Source organism: Emys orbicularis, chromosome 7 (genome assembly GCF_028017835.1).
Source record: "Emys orbicularis isolate rEmyOrb1 chromosome 7, rEmyOrb1.hap1, whole genome shotgun sequence".
Lineage (NCBI taxonomy): Eukaryota > Metazoa > Chordata > Testudines > Emydidae > Emys > Emys orbicularis.
This window is the reverse complement of record NC_088689.1, coordinates 75,758,185-75,779,269: the sequence shown is the minus strand read 5'-3', so window position 1 is coordinate 75,779,269 and position 21,085 is coordinate 75,758,185. Positions and strand designations below refer to the sequence as shown.

Below are 21,085 nucleotides of genomic sequence, written 5' to 3'. Positions count from 1 at the left end.
ATACTTAAATAACTTGTTCTATTAGGGAGGAATGCTAATGATCCTTAAAATCGTGGACTGAATAGAGACACTGGATTTATAGCTTGTTAAAACAATCTATAACCCCCAACTAGCCCCCTCCCAGCTTTTTTCCCTATGACTGGAGAATTATTAATGGTCCACTTCTCTTTGAATGGTCCCTTGAAATATATGTTCACTACTTACGCTAAACAATCTGTTCCCCCTTGTATTTAGCTGTGATGTGCTGAGTACATTTCCCATATCTGAAGAAGAGCTCTGTGTAAGTTGAAAGCTTGTTTCTCTCACCAACAGAAATTGGTCCGATAAAATATATTCCCTCACCCACCTTCTGTCTCTAATGATTCCTATAGTTGAAGTTGCAACAGGGTTTCTGTTCAATGCCCAATCTTCAAGCCTCTTTAAAAAATGTACATGCAGAGTTAGATTGGCTTGAAGACTGGCATGCATGCCTCAAGTCGAGTCTGTGATGAAAGTTGGGGTCTTCTACTTAAGGAGTTCCTGAGATACAACCCCCTTGCCCGCCTCAGGATACGCCTGATTTTAAAATTCCTCTTTCTTATAATAGAGGGGAAATGGGGGTAGGGAGAGAATTTACACAAACTTATATTGTTAGAATTCCCAGGTTGAGATCTAGTGTCTGATACCATGATCAAGTTTCAAAATCAACACATTGAAAAATTAGGATTTTTTTTGGCTTTGTGGAAGGGGGTCCTCAAACTGATGTGAGCTATGTTTGGCTTTTGAGAGAGAGAAAGACACCTTTCCTCACAAAATGCCCCATAGCCTATGGAAAGGAGCAGTGGCTGGGGGTCAGGACAGCTGCCATGAGTTCATCTGCTCTGCCACTGATTGCTCTTAACATATCTGTACACTTAGCAGGTCTTCTTACTGCCCATGGTTTCTTGGAAAGCAGCAGCTATCATTCCTTCCCAACATCTTATAGATAAGAGAGCTGAGAGGCTGCACAAGGCTGATTTAGGTAGAGCTGGGACTAGAACTCAAGTTTCTTATATGGTGGAACCAAGTCTCAGTTACTCAGTCAGTCACATGCTGCCCTATGGAATGGTCAGCGCTGTTGTTAGCATCCACTGCTCTAATCGCGAGGCCACATTCCTCTCTCAGAGCCAGGAAGAGAACACAGGAATCCTGACTTCTAATATTCTACTGCTGTCTAGCTGAGTAACTCCTTTGCAGAGTGTTTTAGCTGAAGTTGAAGAGGGATGTGGTGTGAATTCGAAGGCCCCATTTCAGTCCCTTACTGCAAAGGAGCATTGACTAGGTGACCCTTGTGGTCCCTTCTAACCGTATGGTTCTATGATTATGGTTCCATAAGATGGCATTGCGCTTAAGAACATAAGAACGCCCATACTGGGTCAGACCAAAGGTCCATCTAGCCCAGTATCCTGTCTTACAACAGTGGCCATTGCCAGGTGCTTTAGAGGGAATGAACAGAACAGGTAATCATCAAGTGATCCATCCCCTCTCGCCCATTCCCAGCTACTGGCAAACAGAGTTCTTCTGCCAATTGAGTTCATTTTGCAGCTAAATTTCTTTTTAAAACTAGGGTTTTGCATCCTCTAAATATACCCAAAAAGTCAAATAAGCATTAAAATTGTTAGGTAAAGGGCCAAATAGATGGTTCTGGCAGAGCCAGGAATCGTACGTAAGTCCCTCTTATCTACTTGGGGAATGTTTTTATGACAGATTGACAATATCCTGAGCGTACCTTGTGGAATTAAGTTAAACTTTATTGAACTTTGGGTACATTGTATTAAAAGTGCAATTGTGTATGTGTTGTTAGGGCACTGTAGGTACTTTGTCTAGTAAAGGGGGGCATGCTTGTGTTCTTCCTCTGTTATTAGTCCTTTTAAGCCACGCCCCTGGTGAGGTGTGCATATACTAGTTCAAACTGGATTTTCCAGGGACCAACAGCCAAAGAGAGGGTTTTTGGATAAATAGTCTCATTTTAAACTGGCTCATGGCCTTCTTCCTGATCCTGCAAACGGACAGGACACCTGGTACACGGAGGGCCCCAGTCCTTTGGGAAGGATTGGAAGGACTGGGCTTACTAAAGTCTCATAAGACTGTATGCTTGTTCTGAGCTGAAGTGGTGATGAACTGGTAACCACAAGGAATCCCTGTTGCGTAGCAAGTTGAAGGACTGTGCCTGCTAGAATTTATGTTCAGAGAACTCTGGTAAGCTTATTGGCATGCATGGTTCCTAAGGTTCCTTTATTGCTTTTAATAATTTTTTTCTGTAATGCTTTTTACTTTAAGAATACAGTAGGCTTGCACAGAAAGTGCTGCATGACACCTCTTACCTATAGCAATTACACTTGAAACGACAGCAGACAAGTATCCTCGGGCAACCTGTCTGTGCTGAGAGTAGCTGTTCATGGAGCTGTGCAGCCTGGAAATACCCCTGTCAGAAGGGAGGGAGACAAAGGTCTCCAGCCAGAAAGGCAACAGCTGGGGAGCACCCTTGCTTAGGGGAAATATAGATGCATTTGCCCTGAATTGTGACAGTTTTCACTGCAGAGTTAACTCAAGTTATCCACACTGAGTTGCTCCTCTCAAGTTAGCCTAATTTGAGTGGAGTTGGCCTGCATCCACACTGCAAGGTGGTCGTTTTAACAGCTGACTAGTTGTGCTAACTTGAGCTGTATCCTGTACCCCCCCAAGGGTCAGACAAATATAATTAAAAGGACCACCATGCTCGATGTAAGGGTTTTTTGTGTGGATGGGACTCAAGTGAGGGGCAACACTCTAGATAACTTTGCAATGAAGACAAGCTCTTAACCATGCTGACACAGTAAGAGTAGCCTAAATCTACGTGCTTGGCTATGCTGTCTGTACAGTGGAGCTCCTGCTGCATACTCACCTATGCTAAGCACTGTGAGAGAGACAGATGCATTTGCCTAGCAAATAATTGCACTTAAATACATTTCTGTGTGTCAAATGAGGACGGCAACTACAAGAACACAAAGAATGATCCTGTGGTTAAGACAATGGCCTGGGAGCCAGGAAAATGGCTTTATCTTTGACTCTCTATGTGATGTTTGGCAAGTCACTTAAACAAGGACTCTCTGGAGGAGTCTACTAATTTTGGCTCAGGTCTCTGTACTTCAGAGTCTTGGTGTTTCAGCTAATAGTGAAAGGGTTGGATCTGTGCCAGGGATAGGTGTAAATCAAGAAAACTCTGCTGTTCAAGGATGAGGAGGCAGGGGATCAAATAGCCATGAAAAAAGTGAGCTGGATGGCCAGGGATAAGGCCAGGTCTACTTGTCTGAGGTCAGTATATAGAATTCCCTGGAAAACTGGAGGCGGAAGGATGGCCTTTTGGTTAAGGTACTGGACTGGGACTCAGTTCAATACCTGACTCTGCCACAGACTTCCTGTGTGATGTTGGCAAGTCACTTAATCTCCCTGCCTCAGTTTCCCCCCTCTGTGGTTGACTTGCGACTGAGGAGCATTCTAAAGCATTGGGAGCTCCCACATTGCCAATCATGCTCTGCTCTGGAAGTTTTCTGTACTGGGGGGATATCCCATGCGTTAGTGGTGTTGTGCTTTGTGCAACTGCTGTTAATTTTTTTAACTGACAATAGTGCTTACACTCCAGGTTTTTGGTAGCCATGCATGATTTTACATGTTTTCCCAAACTTTTTGTGAACTGGTATTTCAGCCTTAATTCTGAATAGTCACCTTATTGCTGTATCCCAGTGGTGATCAAGTGTGGGAATGATGTAGGCCAATGTTTTGCTTAGTGTGATGTATTTAATTGTCAGTAGTGCTTATGCTCTGTCTTTTGACAAAATGAAGACTCTTTAAAAAGAGCTGTTGTACATGCAAGTTCTCTGTGTGGTGACTATGTCTGGAGCCCTGTTGTCAAAGAATGACCCTGAGGCAATATTCAATATTGTCTGTGAAGATATGATTTCCCAGCCATGAGAGAGTAAACCTGTCTTGTTGACAGAGAGATGTTAGAATCTCATGGCAGCCTGGCTCATTCACATGTTAAATAAACAAAAAAACAAAAACAAGGAAATTTCACTTTACAATAAACTTGAGGGATGAGACATGACCATTAGAAAAATTAGTGACAGACTTTCAGCCCTGGCCACTGGTTTATAAAGGCTTACACTTTTAAAGTGATCTTTTCAAGGCAAATCATTTGAATCATTTTTAAAAACACAAGTTGAGATTGCCCTTCACATTCGTAGGTTTCTCAAAACGAGGGGCTCTGCAGTTGTGGGTTTTGTGAGCCCTGAAATCAGGCTCTGCCATGCTGTCTGGCCCTTTGCAGTAGGATGGTGATTGTGTCAGTGTTTTGGGGGACTGGTGAGTCAGGATATAGAATAGAGAGCACCTCTCAGTCACCCATTTAAATCCTCCCAAAGCTAAGCAGCGATTTAAGGGTATGTCTGCACTAAAGTAAAACACCCGCGGCTGGCCCATGTAAGCTGACTTGGGCTCTGGCTGCTTGGCTATAAAACTGCAGTGTAGACATCTGGGTTTAGGCTGGAGCCCAATCTCTGGGCGTCCCAGAGCCCAGGCTCAGCCCAAGCCCGGACATATACACTGCAGTTTTATAGCCCAGCAGCCTGAGCCCTGCAAGCCTGAGTCAGCTGACACAGGCCAGTCGCAGGTGTTTTATTGCAGTGTAGACATACCCTAAGTTGGTACCATCTGATAGTTGTGAAATGGGTTTGTGGTCTATAATAAAGTGGGAATTTTCTGAGTCCTGTGTGTGCCTCAGTTTCCCCTGTATGTTTTATGGCTACCCAGTGGGGGGAAAGGACTGAGTTTGCTCTCAGGGAAGGCTGAGAGACATAGGTGTGTGTGTGTCCGTCCTCACTGTCTGGATGGAATAAATAAGGCTTGTCAACAATTGAAATATAGACACTACATACACTGATGGAAGGAAGGGGTTCCTTTGTCAGTGTAGATTATCTACCTCCCTGAGAGGTGGTAGCTAGGGTGATGGGAGAATTCTCTCATCAGCCTAGTGCTGTCTATCCTCGTGGTTAAGTCGGCTTAACTATGCCATTCAGGGGTGTGGATTTTTCACACCCCTGAGCAATGTAGTTAAGCCGACTTTAATTTTCTAGTGTTGACCATGCCATAGAGTCATTATGGAACAGGCTGAATCAGATCCAGATCAACAAGGGGTCCAGAGAGACAATACAAGCTCCAATGACCCATGGGTTGACACACTCAGCATGGAAGCTAAGCAGAGACCCCAGCTCAAGAACAAAGAACTGGAAGGCGTGACATGGGGGCTAAGTTGGCTCTGGAAGAACTAAGCTCTGGTCTACACTACAGACCTATATCGGTATAACTACATCGCTTGGGGGTGTAAAAAATCCATATCCCTGAGTGATGCAGTTATACTGACCTAGCCCCCTGTGTAGACAGCAGTATGTTGGCAGGAGAGCTTCTCCCGCCGACATAGTTGCCACCTCTCGGGGAGGTGGATTAACTAAACTGACCTCCTGTCGGCTTAGAGCGTCTTCCTTAAAGTGCAGCTGCGCCAATGCAGCATTTTAAATGTAGATGTGTCCTAAGAAGGTCTGAGAGAGAGCGAGAGCGAGAGAGCCTGAAAGTGGAATTCACTACAGTTTGGCTGGGACTCTGGGCTGATCAGAATGGTCTATGCTTTAACCTTCATTTCTCCGTTAACCTAAGGATTTCCTATGCTGTGTGCCAGTTGACTAATAAGCCCTACTGTTTTGAAAAGCTGTTTGAGTGCCCCTGCAAATACTGGGTGAGGTGCATTAGTTGCTGAAGAGTGTGCAAGTCTCTACCAGGAGTCTGTCTCGGTTGTACTCACTGAGCAGAGCTCACCGTGTGAAGCAGGAGTGCTGAAGCCCCAGAGGTTCAGACCTGGTCTGCACTAGAAAATTAGATCGGTTTAACTACATCGGTTAGTGTTTTTAAGTGTAGACAAGCCCTTGGTCTCAGGAGGTGGTAAGGATATGTGACCTACTCTAAAGAAAGAATGAGATCTCTTGAGGGTAGAGCACTCTGAAGGGGCTACTCCAAGAGACTATTCCAAAGCTGGGGGCATAGCATCGATCCTGTGAATCCATGTCATGGTCTCATTCCCACTCCCAGTGGGTAGATATGCACATCACATAAACCACCATAATAACTGGCACTCATTCACTGCCTCCACTGAGATTCAGTTGTTGTCAATTCAATTTTTGTCACCAGCACTAAATTCACTTAGAGAGAGACAGCTTCAACTTGCCGTCTAAACAGGTTTTTTGAAAATACTAAGGCTAGGTCTACACTGGGGAGGGAGGGGGATCGATTTAAGATACGCAAATTCAGCTACGCAAATAGCGTAGCTGAATTCGACGTATCCTATTTGACTTACCCCCACTGTGAGGACGGCGGCAAATCGACCTCCGCGGCTCCCCTGTCGACGGCGCTTACTCCTCCTGACAAGGTGGGAGTACGCACGTCGATTCGGGGATCGATTTATCCGTCTAGATGAGACGCGATAAATCGATCCCCGAGAGATCGATTTCTACCCACCGATCCGGGCGGGTAGTGTAGACTAGCCCTAATTAAAAATTGTTTCAGATACTTCACTTGCCCCCAGATCCCCTTGTCAGCTTTTCCAGTTTCATAATCACATTTCAAACTTTTTAGATCTTTTCTTCTCCTCTGGCACTGTGTGAAAGACCCAGACAAACAGGGAAAACTGACTCAATACTAAGTGCTGCTAAAAGGACAAAGGAATGATTTGTTAAAAATATTTTAGTTATAGTAATCTCAGGAGTTAATTTGTGCCTGCATTTTTACCTAGTGTTGTAACAAATGTGATTTTAAAATTTCATTGTGTCTCACAAATAAAATGGCCATGGGGTTTTGAAGGCCAGACAGTTCCAGATGGTTGGAAGCACTTGACCGAAAATGAGAATAGGTCTGATCTATCCTCCTCCAAACTCTGGTTTCACTGTTAAATGTAAAGGAAGGGACACCCCCTTTCCTTCATAATTCAGTTATGCTCAGATTTTTTGGATTTAACGATGGGATTAATGCACCACAAAATAGGGACACCCCCCCTCTTCAATGCAGATTAAAGGTCACTGTTTCACATCCTTCTGGTGTTGGAAAAACAATGCTAGTCTGTAAAGGATTGACTCCATTAACTACCCCTCTAATTAAAGGGAATGCGGCTTAGCATGTCTAGTAATTTCAGTGTAATCAGATGATCTGAAATGTAGACGTTTGAAAGCTGTGTATGCTCTTTCCATCTGTGTTCATGTAATCCCTCAATTTGACAGGCCTGTTTGTGTTGGGGGAAATCTTGGCTGTTCTGCTGCGTGCATTTTCATCCCATCCTATCCCATCCTCTCAAGTTAAGAGTGCCGACTGTTCTGACTGGAGGACTGTCTCTGGGCAGAGTGAGGGAAAGCGCTTGGTGACATCAGTGCTTGGGTTTTCCTTTGAAATGTTGCCTGGAGGCTGGTGGGCAGGGAGAGGCTGGGGCTGGATTGGTTTACATTCTGCCTGCCAGCGGAGGTTTAAAAGCTGGTTAGGGAGATTGAGACATAAAACATGGAATATCAGAAACTGTATTAATTAGGTACTGGACAAACAAGGTTTTGGCGGGGGGCTGGGGGGTGGGCAGTGTTTGACCAGGGCCGCTGTCCCAGTGGGGGGATGGGAGTGGGTCTCAGCAAAGCCGTGGGGTGCTTGGAGATAAGGCCATTCCGGGATCTCTGGTTTTAGGGCCCAGGGCTGCAGTTTTTTTTTTTGTTTTTGTTTTTTTTCCAAGAGTGCAGGGTAGGCTGGATCTCTGCTACTCTGAGTAGTTGTGGGATCAGATTCCCTTTGTCTGATAGCTAAAAAATGTATAGGCTGATCTACATATATAAAATGTATCTGACTGCATGGTTCGTCCCCTTCATAAGGCACTTCTGTTCTTGGGTAATTATTTAATGTTTGTATTACCCCAGCACCAAGTACTCCCAGTCAGGATCAGGGTTCCATTGCGCTGGGTGCTAGACAGATGTGTGCAGAGGCACTGTGCCCCTTCACTTAAGAATGAACAATCTAAAGAGAGGTGGCAGTGAGAGGACTAAAACCATACACTGATGTGTATCTATTAGGGCTGTCAATCACAGCTAACTCAAGTGATTAACTCAAAACAAATTAACGTGATTAAAAAAATTGATTATGATTAATCACAGTTTTAATCACACTGTTAAACAATAATAAAATACCAGTTTAAATTTATTATAAATACTTGTGTATGTTTTCTTCATTTGCAAATATATTGATTTCAATTACAAACAGAATACAAAGTGTAGAGTGCTCACTTTATATTATTTTTATTAAAAATATTTGCACTGTGAAAAAGAAACAAAAGAAGTAGTATTTTTCAGTTCACAAGTACTGTAGTGCAATCTCTTTACTGTATCATGAAAGTGCAACTTACAAATGTAGAATTTTTTTTACCGTAACTGCAACTTAAAAAAAAAAAAAAAGCCTACAAGTCCACTCAGTCCTGCTTCTTCTTCAGCCAAACACTAAGACAAACAACTTTGTTTACATTTACGGGAGATACTGCTGCCTGCTTCTTATTTACACTGTCACTTGAAAGGGAGAACGGGCGTTCGCATGGCACTGTGGTAGCTGGCATTGCAAGGTATTTACGTGCCAGATAAGCTAAATATTCATATGCCCCTTCATGCTTTGACTTTGTCTATCTTTTTTACAGTGCAAATATTTGTAATAAAAAATATTAATATAAAGTGAGCACTCTACACTTTGTATTCTGTGTTGTAATTGAAATCAATACATTTGAAAATGTAGAAAAACATCCAAAAATATTTATAATAAATTTAAATTGGTATTCTATTATTAACAGTGCAATTAATTGCGATTAATTTTTTTAATCATTTGACAGCCCTAGTGTGTGTGTGTGTGTGTATATATATATAATATTACATTAAATAGGTTAAAAGAAAGTTATTTAATTTGAAAGCTGAGAACTCAAAAGTTAGGGAATGCCTGAATTAAGGTTTCACAGGCAACCATAGGTCAGCCTCCTTCTGCATATGCATTATGATACAGTTTTTAATTATGTGATTGCTATGGCCCTACTTGAATTGTGGGATGATTGTCAAAAAATTGCAGCTGAGCTGTGAACAAGTCATGGGAAATTGTGGAAAAGTAATAATGGATAAATAATAAATAATATTTGCAGTAATAAAGTCCATTCTTATTTTTCTGCGATTTTCTGCTGTCAGCCACCCAGGGCTGAGTGCGGGGCCCCCTTCTGCCAAAATTGTGGTGGAAACCTAATGTTGCGTCATCTGCAATTTCCACAATATCACAAGTTAAGTAGAGCATTAATGGTCGCATAATATTTTTCTCCCACAGGATCCCTGCCTCATATATTGCATTTGATGGACATGGTGATCGTAACATTTGTTACGAAGTGCCAGCCAGTCCCTATCTGCCCCTGAAGCTAGCCATTGTGAATTGGCCTTCCTAATGAGTTCAGAGAGAGTCTCTCATGCATATGAAGCATTATAAACTCTTTGAGGCAGGGACTGTCTTGTGATGTCTTTGTGAAGTGCCCAGCACAATCCTGCCCTGATCCTGGTTGGGACCGCTGGACACTTTAATATTAATGAATGATTAATATGACTGGAGATCAGCTAATTTCATCCCCCTGTGTCTTCCCTCCATTGTCTACAGTCTGGTCCTGAAAGCTCAAGCTCACCAGTTGTGAGGAGTCTTTGGCTGGAGTCTCAGGAGCTATTTTGTAAAAAGAAAAGGCTTTGTTCCCAGCCAGGCCATCAGAGATGAATAGAGCAAAGCAGGCTACGGGGTGTAGTCCAGTTTAGTAATTATTTTGGTGTGGTTGATATGTGAAAGGGAGGGATCTTAAGTTATATAACCAATTCACTTCTTCGGATTAAAGAAGAGGATGGAGGGAGAGCTGTAGGGGAATTAGTGTGGATTGGGAAGCTGGTGATCTAGGAGCTCTTGACAAATTCGGCAGTACCGTATTCCCAGTGGTACTGTTAAAAGTAACCTCTGCACTAATAAATAGTGCCTACTTAATGTCTGTGTATCTGCAGTTAATACCAGTCACAATTGGTGGTATTTTGTGTGGAATAAACAAAATCCTATCATAATTCAGTTTTTCCTTACCAATTTTCTGGAAAGGAGGAGCATGAGATGGCAGAGTATTGCAGCTGAATCCCTTGGAAAGTTTCTTCTTTCTGGTTACCATGAGACACATGTATCATGCAATCGTACGGCTCCTGGAGTATGTGGAACTATGAGTACTTTACAGATTTCAATTTAGCCTTGCAGAGCTCCTGTAAATTAGGAAATAATATGTCCATTTTATAGTTGGGGAAAGTAAGATTAGCCCAAGGTCACAGACTGACAAAACTGGGATTAGAACCTTGGTCTCCTGACTCCCCTTCCTTTGCTTTAGCCACAAACTCATCCTTCCTCCATTTTAAAGTTTCTGGGGATGGAAGGGAAGATATTGTTTTCGCTTATTGGGATTTTTAGATATGAGAGAAACTAACCCTCTTATTAGGATTCATTGGGGCCATTGAAGAGCCTGTGGGGGGAACCCCAGACATTAAAATAAAAATCTGCATCCCTTTGTAGCACTGACTATCGTAGCCAGGCGTGTCCACCAGTATAATTAGTGAAGTCTCTGCAGCCTTGGGTATGTTAAACTGATTCAGAATCAGCAGAGGGGGCTTGTGCTGTTTTTTGGGTTATACTAGAATGAAAACATGCAATTTCTCATCTAGTAAATGGAAAAAAAGCCTAACCACCTTCAGGATACTCCCCACAGGGTTCTAACAGAAATATGTGACGTAATTTTTTACCTTTTCAATAAAAAGTCTGGCATGATTCAGCGCACCCAGGTAACAAAACATCTGGGTCATTGAAGCCTTATTGGGCCAACAGAACTCTCCACACACAAGCAGGTGGGTTCACAAGAGTGTGCAACTCCTGTGCCCTGGGACTGGGAACAGACATTGGATTGGCAGGTGACTCTCCAGAAAAGTCTTATGCTGCCACTCCCTTGTATCTAAACCCAATTGGAGGAGAGAAATAAGAGGAGTAGCTTCCATTCCTTCTGTTTTCACCCACTGATTAGTTTGGCTCTATCTATGGGTAATTGTATCTAATATTGCTTGTCCTGTTAGATGGTTTGGTGATTCCACTGGTGGAACTGTCTGCGAAGCAGGTGGCGTTTCACATTCCATTCGAGGTAGTGGAGAAAGTCTACCCCCCCGTACCTGAACAGCTGCAGCTTCGGATCGCCTTCTGGAGCTTCCCAGAGAACGAGGAGGACATCAGGTAATATATTCTGTTCTGGTCGCATTTGTGCTTTGAAACAAATTGATCTCAATACAGGAGAGTCCTGGATCAAATTGGGGTCCCTCACTCTCTTGGTACCATTCTAATGCCTGCATCTTAGGCACATTTTGTGTGGTTTTTTCCCTAGTTTGAATCTGTTGCTGAAGAGGCAGGATTTAACAGATCTGAAATTCTGAAAAAGACATGAATTCCTGTGGAGGTCTTTCAGGGTGCAGTGAGACTAAGACTTGGGCTTGTGCTCTGGCGCTAAAAACAGTTGTGTAGATGTTGTGGCTTGGTCTGGAGGTTGGACTCTGAAGCCCATCCCCTCTAGGGCATCATAGTCCAAGCTCCAGCCCAAGCCTGAATGTTGACACACTGTAGTGTGAGCCCAAGTCTGTAGACCCAGGCTCTGAGACTCACTTCTGCTAGTTGTGTAGACGTACCCTTAGTCATAGCAGTTCAAGAATTGGAGAGGTACTGAACTCCTGGGTGGCGGGCCAGAGAAGTGGTTTGATTTCTTACATGGTTTCAAATATATCGGTGGTTATTTGATCAATAAACTTTCTGCTTTCAGTTCTTTTGGAATTTTGACTATCGGGTGGTTCTTCAGGAATTTCCCATAAATCTCTCCAGTTGTGGGATGCGAGCGTGTGCATTCAGTGTGCAGCCAGAACCCTCTAGTAAAGCAGTGCTCCAGGAGTTCCTTTAGAAAGGGGCCCCCTTTCACTACTTAGATGAAAGTAAACATTTCTCACAGGCAGGGGAAGGTCCCTACAGGAGGAGGAGTCCCAGATGTGCACAGTAGAGCTGTAGAGGAATACAGGCAGCTAGTTTCACTATGTGATGACCGTAAAAAACATCCAATAACTTGCCTAATGGGTGCAATGATAGCAAATCTCATTAAGCATTTTGGTGACTGTCTCTTAAAAAGGAATCTGTAGTCATGGTACATATTTGGAACCAGTGACACTGGGAACTGAAAAAGGGCCTGTAAAGCTAATCTGAGTATCTGAAGAAGGTTTAACTTCAAAGCCTGTATGGTAACATGCAGGGTTAGCAATTTCCTGGGGAAAAACTGGTTTAGGACAGGGTACGATAAATACCTGCTTAAACCCAGTTTGAACCAGGAAAGTGGGGGGGGGGCGGGGGATTGCATAGTGTCCAGCAAGCATAGAACAATTTTTTTCAAACTTTGGATACATCCATTCAAAACTAAGGAATAGACTCGGTCTATCCACTACATCAAATAATGCTAAAGAATGCTGTGTGCCCAAATGGACCTGGACTGATAATCTGCAACTCTGCATGCTTCTGATTGATTAATACTTCAAGCCTACAACTCTGTACTGTGGTTTTCATACAATCGAATGTTTTTGACTTTTGTTTATATATGATTAAATACTGAAATGTGAATCATGACATGTATAACTTGTGTATTAATATTGCTCCCACTGCAGTTTTATTTTTATTTGTACAATCCTAAATTAATCTGCGAAACTGCTGCCTTGTGTAACCACAATTTGAATATGTAACTAAAACTAAGTATAATGTGGTGTTCATTAACTAAACAGTTTTTAAAATAGAAAATGCCTTAAACTGTGACTAACTAGTTTTTCCCAAAGAGGTAAAAACCATGATTTTCCCTGGGAAAAAATCGCCTCTGGTAATGACTTGCTATCCTGGTAAAATGTCTAGAAATGTCAGTGATTACTCACAGGATCAGTTAGACAGCGATTAATGATTTTTGTAGATAAGGTGTTAGAGAAAAATGACCGAAAAGGATGGACCCCACTTTAAAAGTGAAGCAAGAATGACTTTCAACAAAACCTAACTTATTTAAGACCCAAAAAGAAGATGGTGTACAGATGTTCAAAAAATATAATGAACACTGTATTAACAAAATTGGAGACAGTCATTAACTGCCCAAAATATTGAAATAGCAACTACTGACTTCCTGGCTTTTTTGCCAGAGCAACATCACAACTACCATAAATTTGAAAGAGCGGTTGCATTCTAAATCCCTATTTCATCCCTCAGCCCTGAAGAACCATTCTTGAGTAAGGTATGAAATTTCTCATCCTTCATCCCAGCTGAATTTTTTTAAGTTTAAAATAAAATCTGTGTAGTCGATTCGCGTTAAGCCTGCATAAAAATATATATTCCTCTTTACAGGATCAAAGCACTGTACAAACAATAGTTCATAAATTTCCCTTTAAATTTAATTTGCTATGAATGTAGTTTTTAAGTGAGGCAAAGTGCTCTTGACATTTTGTGAAGAATTCCGTTAACAAAATCTTAAGATTTTAATCTAAAGCTTAATTTGAATTGCTCATATAGTTTGTGAACCAAATATTTTTTCAGATGTGTTCAATATTAAATTGCTGGCCCAAACCTTAAAATACTAACTTCAGATTTTCGAGACGAGGGGATCAAATAACATTCCTACCCACTCACCCCAAATCCCTAGCAAAAACAAAAGATAAAGAACAACAACTATGGAAGACTGATGACCAGGTCTGATGGTGCATCAGCTGGACTCTGTTTCTAAATGATGCATCTGTCTCTGTCTCTCTCATACAGAACCAGAGAGCCACTTACAATGGATCTTCCCTCTTTGGTGCTATGGAGGCAGAACTCTTTACTGCAGTCACTCATCTCTTATGCCTCACCTACCCAAATAACCAATTAAACAAATTCTCCAAATTTCAGTTTGCGCCCTTTCATGTCTCTTGGCTAAAACTATCCTTATGAATTCAAAGCAGTGAACACTTAGTGCTCCCGTAGGTTGGGAATGGGATGCAGCTCTGCTTTTTTCCAGTGAAGATTGTGTTTGAAAGGGAAGTATGTTTGCTTTGCTTAGGTTGTACTCCTGCCTGGCGAATGGCAGTGCGGATGAGTTCCAGCGGGGGGAGCAGCTGTTCCGGATGCGGGCTGTCAAAGACCCTCTGCAGATAGGTAAGAATGCTGCATCTGAGCTCCTATAGGTATTTTATAATCTCAGACAAAGGAGTAATGGTATGACCAGAGCCTCAAGATGAGCCTTCTTTTCCCAAGGACTCTTGTAGTTTAACCCAGGATGCTTCTGTTTACTGGTCCTCTGTTGTAGGCTTTAAACTCCCTGCTGAGCCATCCACTTCTTCGCGTTGGGAGTTCTGGACAAGTTACTTTGCTTCTTGGAGCCCCATTAGTCCAGGTGGAAAACTGAGTGAAAAGCAGGCACTTCCCTGAAATTAGATCTGAGCATCTCTTGGGGAATTTTCATATAATGCATTTGTCTCCATGATATTCTACTTCTTTATCAGTAACTTAATATATAATCTGGCTTTCTAATGGCAGGATGAAATTCATGCTGCTAGTAAAATAAGTGTATTGCAGAGATGAAATGTGCAATTCTGATGAATCCTTGTGTGCAGGTGCGGGCTGTATGTATGTAATTGTACTACAAAAGGGGAAGAAAACCTGGTTTTCATCCCCCTCTATGCTCATCTTGTTCTTCTGCTTGTTACTGTAAGGCAAATCCTTATTTGTTGCATTTCTTTACTAGGAAAAAATTACCACAACCCTCCTCTTTATAGGCAAGACAAGAAGGAATATCAAGTTAGTTGGCCACAGACTGATTTTAGACAGGAATAAATTAGGAGAAATAAGGACATTAGAATGGCAAATGAAAGAGCTAAGACACTCAGATGCAGACGACCAAGGGAATGTTTACAATGTAATCAGAGGTTTGAGTCTAGCACTGTAGACATTTGTGAGCTGCCTTTGCTCTAGCTAGCTCGAATAATGATAGCAATGAAGCCTTGGCAGCATGGACTAGCCGCTTGAGTACATTTCCCCAAGTCGGCTTGTAAAATGTGTACTTCCCTGGTTTCATTGCTACTGTGCCTACACATGCAGTTACACCTCTGATTGGAGAGTAGACATTCCCTTAGTGTTGCTGTTTCTGGAAGATGGGCAAAATCAGGAGAGGGCTACACATGCATGAAATGTAAGCTGCAGGAGGACTTACAGTGGCTCACACATCTGCTGAAGATGTTGAGAAACTGGGGAAGCTGAATGCATGTGGTATAGAGGCGGAAGATGGGAGAAGGTGGCAACAAGGAAGGGAAATCTGTATGGAGCTGTTAAATCTCACCATTGCTGACAGATGCTTTGCCCTGGATGGATATGAAATGAACAGATTAAGAAGCAGAGGACCATCAGCCTGACAACCTATTGAAAGGGAGCCACAAAGCAGGGGAAAAGAAAATGGTCTTTGAGATGTCTGACTCAGAGCAGAATGGCAAACAGCCCCTTGGGTGTTGAAGCAAGGAAGAGGGATTTGAGAAAACGACCAGGGCATCTGGCAGGATTCTAGGGAATGTCCACTTAGTGCAGCCCACATGGGAAGAATCTCTTACATGCATGAAGTTTTAACAGAACCAAGGACAACTTCAGGGGTCTTAGTAATGGACTGAAACAGGGTCAGTGAAGGTGACTCCCATTGGTCAGGGAGGTGACATAATTTCCACCATTTCCCCTGATTGTGTCCTCTATCCTGTAAGCATTACTCAGACTTGTCTGGGTTGAGTCTGTTAGCTAGTCTACATCCATGCCACGGTCTCTGTGAGACACTAGATAAATTGCTCAATAGCACGGGCAGGATTGGAAGAGATTTATAGACCTGATGCCATTAGCAGCCTAAAGGCATTGTAACAGCCCCTAATGGCCCTCTGCTGCTATAGACCTCATGGGCAAGTTGGAAGGTAGATCACAATGTTTTTTGCATATAGAGGCAGCCTGTAAAAATGCCACTGCTCAGCACTCCTAAGGGATTTCAACTAGTCCAAGACTGACTGTAATAACAATAGTTGGAGCTCTGGGGAAGGAGGCAGTGCTTCCTCATATTCGCAGAATATGGGCTATCAACCAGGTCAGTGACTAATCTCGAGCTAATCAGTGGAATCGAGCCAAATATGATTCAGTTGAAGTTTGAGAGCACTTACAAACCACTGATATCAGGACTAAAATGCTGACAGGGCCCTGAAGAAAGAGTCGTACAGTAGCTATTGGACTTCGAAGAAATGCAGAATGTGTTAAAACGAAATTGGCTGAAATTCAATAATGCCTGGGAAACTAACAACAGAAAAAGACAAAGTATTTAATGTGGGGAGCAGGGCTGGTGCGGGGGGTGGGAAGCCAGTACAAATTACCAGGTCCCGGCTTCCCCCCTCTCGTCGCCTTACTGGGGCCCGGCGGTCCAGAAGGGGGCCCAGCTTCCCCCCGGTCCGCCCTTGCTGGGGGGCCCGACAAATTTTTTTAACTGGGGCCCTAACCCGCTCTAGGCGGCCCTGGTGGGGAGGCTACCATCAAAACTTGTTCTAGTAATAAAAGGGCAACAGGGAAGTGTAGAGCAATGTTGGGAACCTTTAGGAAAGGGATGGATAATAAAACAGAAAATATAATGCCGCTATATAAATGCATGGTAGGCCCACTCTTTGAATACTGCATGCCATTCTGGTCGCCTCGCTCAAAAAAAAAAAGTTAGAATTGGAAAAGGGCAGAGAAGGGCAACAAAAATGAGTAGGAGTATGGAACAGTTTCTATATGAGGAGAGATTAGAAAGACTAGCACCATTCAGCATAGAAGGGAGATGACGGGGGGGGGGGGGGGGAATATAGAAGTATATAAAATCACGAATGCTGTGGAGAAGAAATAGGCAAGTGTTATTTATTCCTTCACTTCGTCATAACATAACAACTAGGGTCACTCGATGAAATAAATAGGCAGCAGGTATGAAACAAAGGAAGTACTTCACACAGCACACAGTCAACCATTGGTCTGACTAGTATGGCCATTCTTGTGTTCTTAATGTAAAATTAACAAAGGCCAGTAAATATCATACAACAACTTGGCCAGTGGAGGAGGATGGGGAGGCTTTAAAAAAGGGGGAAAGGGGGATGGCAAACTGCATAAGATAAAGTAAAGGGACTTTTCATCTCTATATGCAACTGGGCCTCTTTCAACCAGTTATGCACCCACCTTAAAGCCTCACTAAAATCAAGATATATCAAGTGTATTGCTTACCTCCTATCCAATAGGCCAGTAACCTTGTCAAAGAAGGAAATTAGATTGGTTTGGCATGATTTGTTCTTGACAAACCCATGCCGATCATTCCTTATAACCCTATTATCCTCTAGGTGCTTATGGATTGTTTATTAATTTGTTCCAGTATCTTTCTATGTATCAAAATTAAGCTGACCAATCTATAATTCCCTGGGTCCTCTTTGTTCCTTTCTTTAAAGATAGGTTTTCCATTGCCCTTCTCCAGTCCTCTGAGACTTCATCCATCCTCCTTGAGTTCTCAAAGAAATTACTAACAGTTCTGAGATGGCTTCAGCTAGTTCCTTAAGTATCCTAAGATGAATTTTATCAGGCCCTGCTGACTTGAACACATCTAACATAGCTAAATATTCTTTAACTTGTTTTTTCCCTATTTTCCCTATTTTGTCTTGTGTTCCCTCCCACTAGCGAGTAATATTTATTGTGTTGAGTATCTGGTCACCATTAACCTTTTTAGCGAAGGTATTAAACACCTCAGCCGTCTTGATGTTATCAATTATTAGTTCTCCTTCCTGACCAAGTAGAGGACCTATGCTTTCCTTCCTCTTTCTCTTGCTCATAATGCATTTAAAGAACTACTTTTATTGCCTTTTATGTCCCTTGCTAGATGTAACTCCTTTTTTTGCCTTAGTTTTTCTGATTTTGTCCCTATATGCTTGTGCTATTCTTTTGTATCCTCCTTAGCAATCCATCCGTGTTTCTACTTTTTGCATGATTCCTTTTTGATTTTCAGATCATTTAGCGAGCTCACCACACATCTAACAACTGTGACAAAGTCAGGCCAGAGGGCTGCAAGAAGATGCTCATATTAGGTTGCAGGAGGTAGGGAGCAGCCTATGGGGAGCATCCACTGAACCCAGAGCTCAAATAATTATGGTGGGCAACAGAAAAATAACAAGGACAGGTGTGAGGGTCAAAGGGTCAAAACTAGTGACCCCAAAGAGGACACCAAGCAGAGAATCCCGGACAGTGCCCACGGTTCCTCAAAGGTGTCAAGGAAGCCAGCGGATTCTGCCCGGAGACATGAACGCAGGGAGGACTGGAAATAGGCCCCACAGTTGTAGAGAACCCCCTCAGCCAACATTCTCTCCCTGGTTTTATAGATAGCCACTTTGGCCATCGCGAAGAGGAGGTTGACTAGCAGGTCCTGCAACTTTGTGGGGCCACAGATAGAGTGTGCGTATATAAAGAGGTGGGGGGGAGAAGTGTAGCCAAAAACATAAAAGGAGGTCCAGGAGAAGCCGGAATAGGGGCTGTAACCTGGCGCATTCAAGATAGGCATGCTCAGGGTCTCCCTCATGCTGCAAAAGGGACAGGCGTCAGGGATGGAGGTGAACCGCACCAAGTACATGCCCATTTTCACAACTCCGTGAAGGAGCCGCCAGCTGATATCCCCATGGGACTAGGTTAGAATACAGGCTGGCCCAACGGGGTTCCTCACCCTAACTATGTGGCAACAGGTTCCGTCACTTAGTGTCGGGGCAGGACACGAGAGTGAGGCGATGGAGAGTATGGAGCATGAGCGTGTACAGATGTGCCCTTGGCGCAGTTCTGAAGCAAACCGGTTGCAGGTCGTGCAGCCGGCTCGAGGCATACAGTGGGGACGGACGGGGGGGCTTATGGGACAGGGGCCAGAGGAAAAGGTCTAGAGGGCCCGGGGGGTGGTAACATTACCTCCTGTAAGACCCGCTTGAGGTAATCTTCGCCCTAGAATGTTAAAGGCCCCTTTTCCTACAAGCTGAGAAGGGGTTACCTCAGTTTAGGGACACCTGAATCTAATTAAGAGCTGCCCGAGACCTTTTAAAACGCTTCCTCTGGTGAGAGCAGGTGGGAGAGAGAGAGAGATACAGGCTAATGGCAGCGGGGAAATAGGCTTCTCCAGGATGAGAGGCTGTGCTCCTTCCCATAGAGGAAACCAAACCTGAGTGTCTGCTAGGGGAAGGACTGACACCCCTAGGCAAGCAATAGACAACACCCTGCCCCACTGACAAGGCAGGGAAAGGTATCCCCCTTTGTTTTTGTGTTTGTGAGACAGTTTCCTTTTTGTTTCGTGGCGGATCACCCTGTAGGCCGACCCCGAGGCCTACCCTGAAAATACGGCCAAAGGAGCACAGAAGAGGGAAGACAAACACTGCCCAGAGTGGGGCTGATTTACCCCAGGCCCGCCACGGCCAGAGGGGGAAGTGCTAAGTCTGGTGAGACAAAGAAGTTACCTTCCCACACAACATATTTATCATATTCATAGTGGCACTTCCCATTGTTGCCATGTTACAAGATGGGAAAAAAAACCATACTTGAAAGCAGTCTGTTCACCTCATTTTGCTTGTAAAGAGATACATTCATAACGCAGTAATGACAGCAGCACTGACTGCTAGGTGGCATGAATGCTTCCTTTCTAATCCTGTTTTCACTTGCTTGTAACTTTCCAAACTTCTGCCTTTCTGACTTGAGTCTATGGGACAAATAGAACCTCAGCAACACCAGTCAGCAAAATGGCAACTTTACTGTGAAGGAATAGACGCTATATACATAAGACATCAGTTTAACAACTCTAGTGGTCTGGGTTAAGATGCCTTAGATAGAGCTAAGAAACATTAGTGTGGAGTGTTCTGCCAGTGAGGATCACGCCTTCTTAGCTGTCAAATTTGAAAGAAACTCAAGGGTTTGGTGTTTAGATATTCATAATGATCCTCTTTGGTGTCAAACTCAAAAAATGCCACATGATATTCATACTTGTTGACTGAACACTTACGCACTTTCCCTCATAACTAGCTTTCTGGAGCCATTGCATTTTTGCGGGGATGGCAGATAACCTCCAGTTTCTTGTACCTGATTTTGGAAGTTATGAATCTATACGAGTATATAGCTCCTTGTAATGTGCTCTTCTGGGGATGTGTAGAAAAATGGCATATTGACAAATATAGGGGTAAAGTGGAGAGCAAGAGGGAGAGAGACGGTTCTTTGTGTTTCTACAGCCTTCTAAAAGGTGACCAGCTCAACCAGGTGTGCAGTGGGCATGCTTCTCCCCATGCTTTCCAGCAGAGAGGGGAGAAATCGCAATTATGATGCAGTGTGATCTTCTAAGCAAACGGATGGGTACAATAAGATTGATCTCTGAAATGGCTATTGAATGTTGAAGATACTACAGGACTTTCCTCCTCCTTTGCTATTAGAACCATTCTCCCCTCCCCAAACTTCTGTAAGTGATCTTTCTTCATATACACACAAAATGTCACTACAAGCTCTTGACATCAAGGTGTCACCATGTCCCTCCGTCCTTGTTCTCTGGAATTCTTCTGATGGCTCTCCTAGCATGCATAAGCTGAGTATTGCTGCAGCTCAGACTTGTGACATGCTTAATTTTTGTTGTCTCCCCTGATATATTTCCTAGAGTAGTGAAGAGACTATTTGAGCTGTAGCATCCAAATGTAGAGCATAAATTAGACCTGTAGCTGGTGATGAGCAGTAATTTTGTGGTGAATGCTTCCTTTCATTTTGATTTTGTTCCACATTTTTCTGCCACTTTAGTGATTGGGTGGCATTCAAATGCACTAATCACGCAGATCAGGAGGAGGATTTGAATCCCAGTGCACAGCAGCAA

The 21,085-nt window shown here is 43.2% G+C and overlaps 1 protein-coding gene across 1 annotated transcript in view; it reads left to right on the top strand.

Moving 5' to 3' along the window:
• Positions 1-21,085, top strand: part of ZSWIM8 (zinc finger SWIM-type containing 8) — a 122,511-nt gene that overhangs the window by 50,320 nt on the left and 51,106 nt on the right. Inside the window, exons 2-3 of the mRNA XM_065407085.1 lie at positions 11,226-11,379; positions 14,243-14,337. Of these exons, the coding sequence (XP_065263157.1) occupies positions 11,226-11,379; positions 14,243-14,337 (249 nt within the window). The remainder of the gene's footprint in view (positions 1-11,225; positions 11,380-14,242; positions 14,338-21,085) is intronic.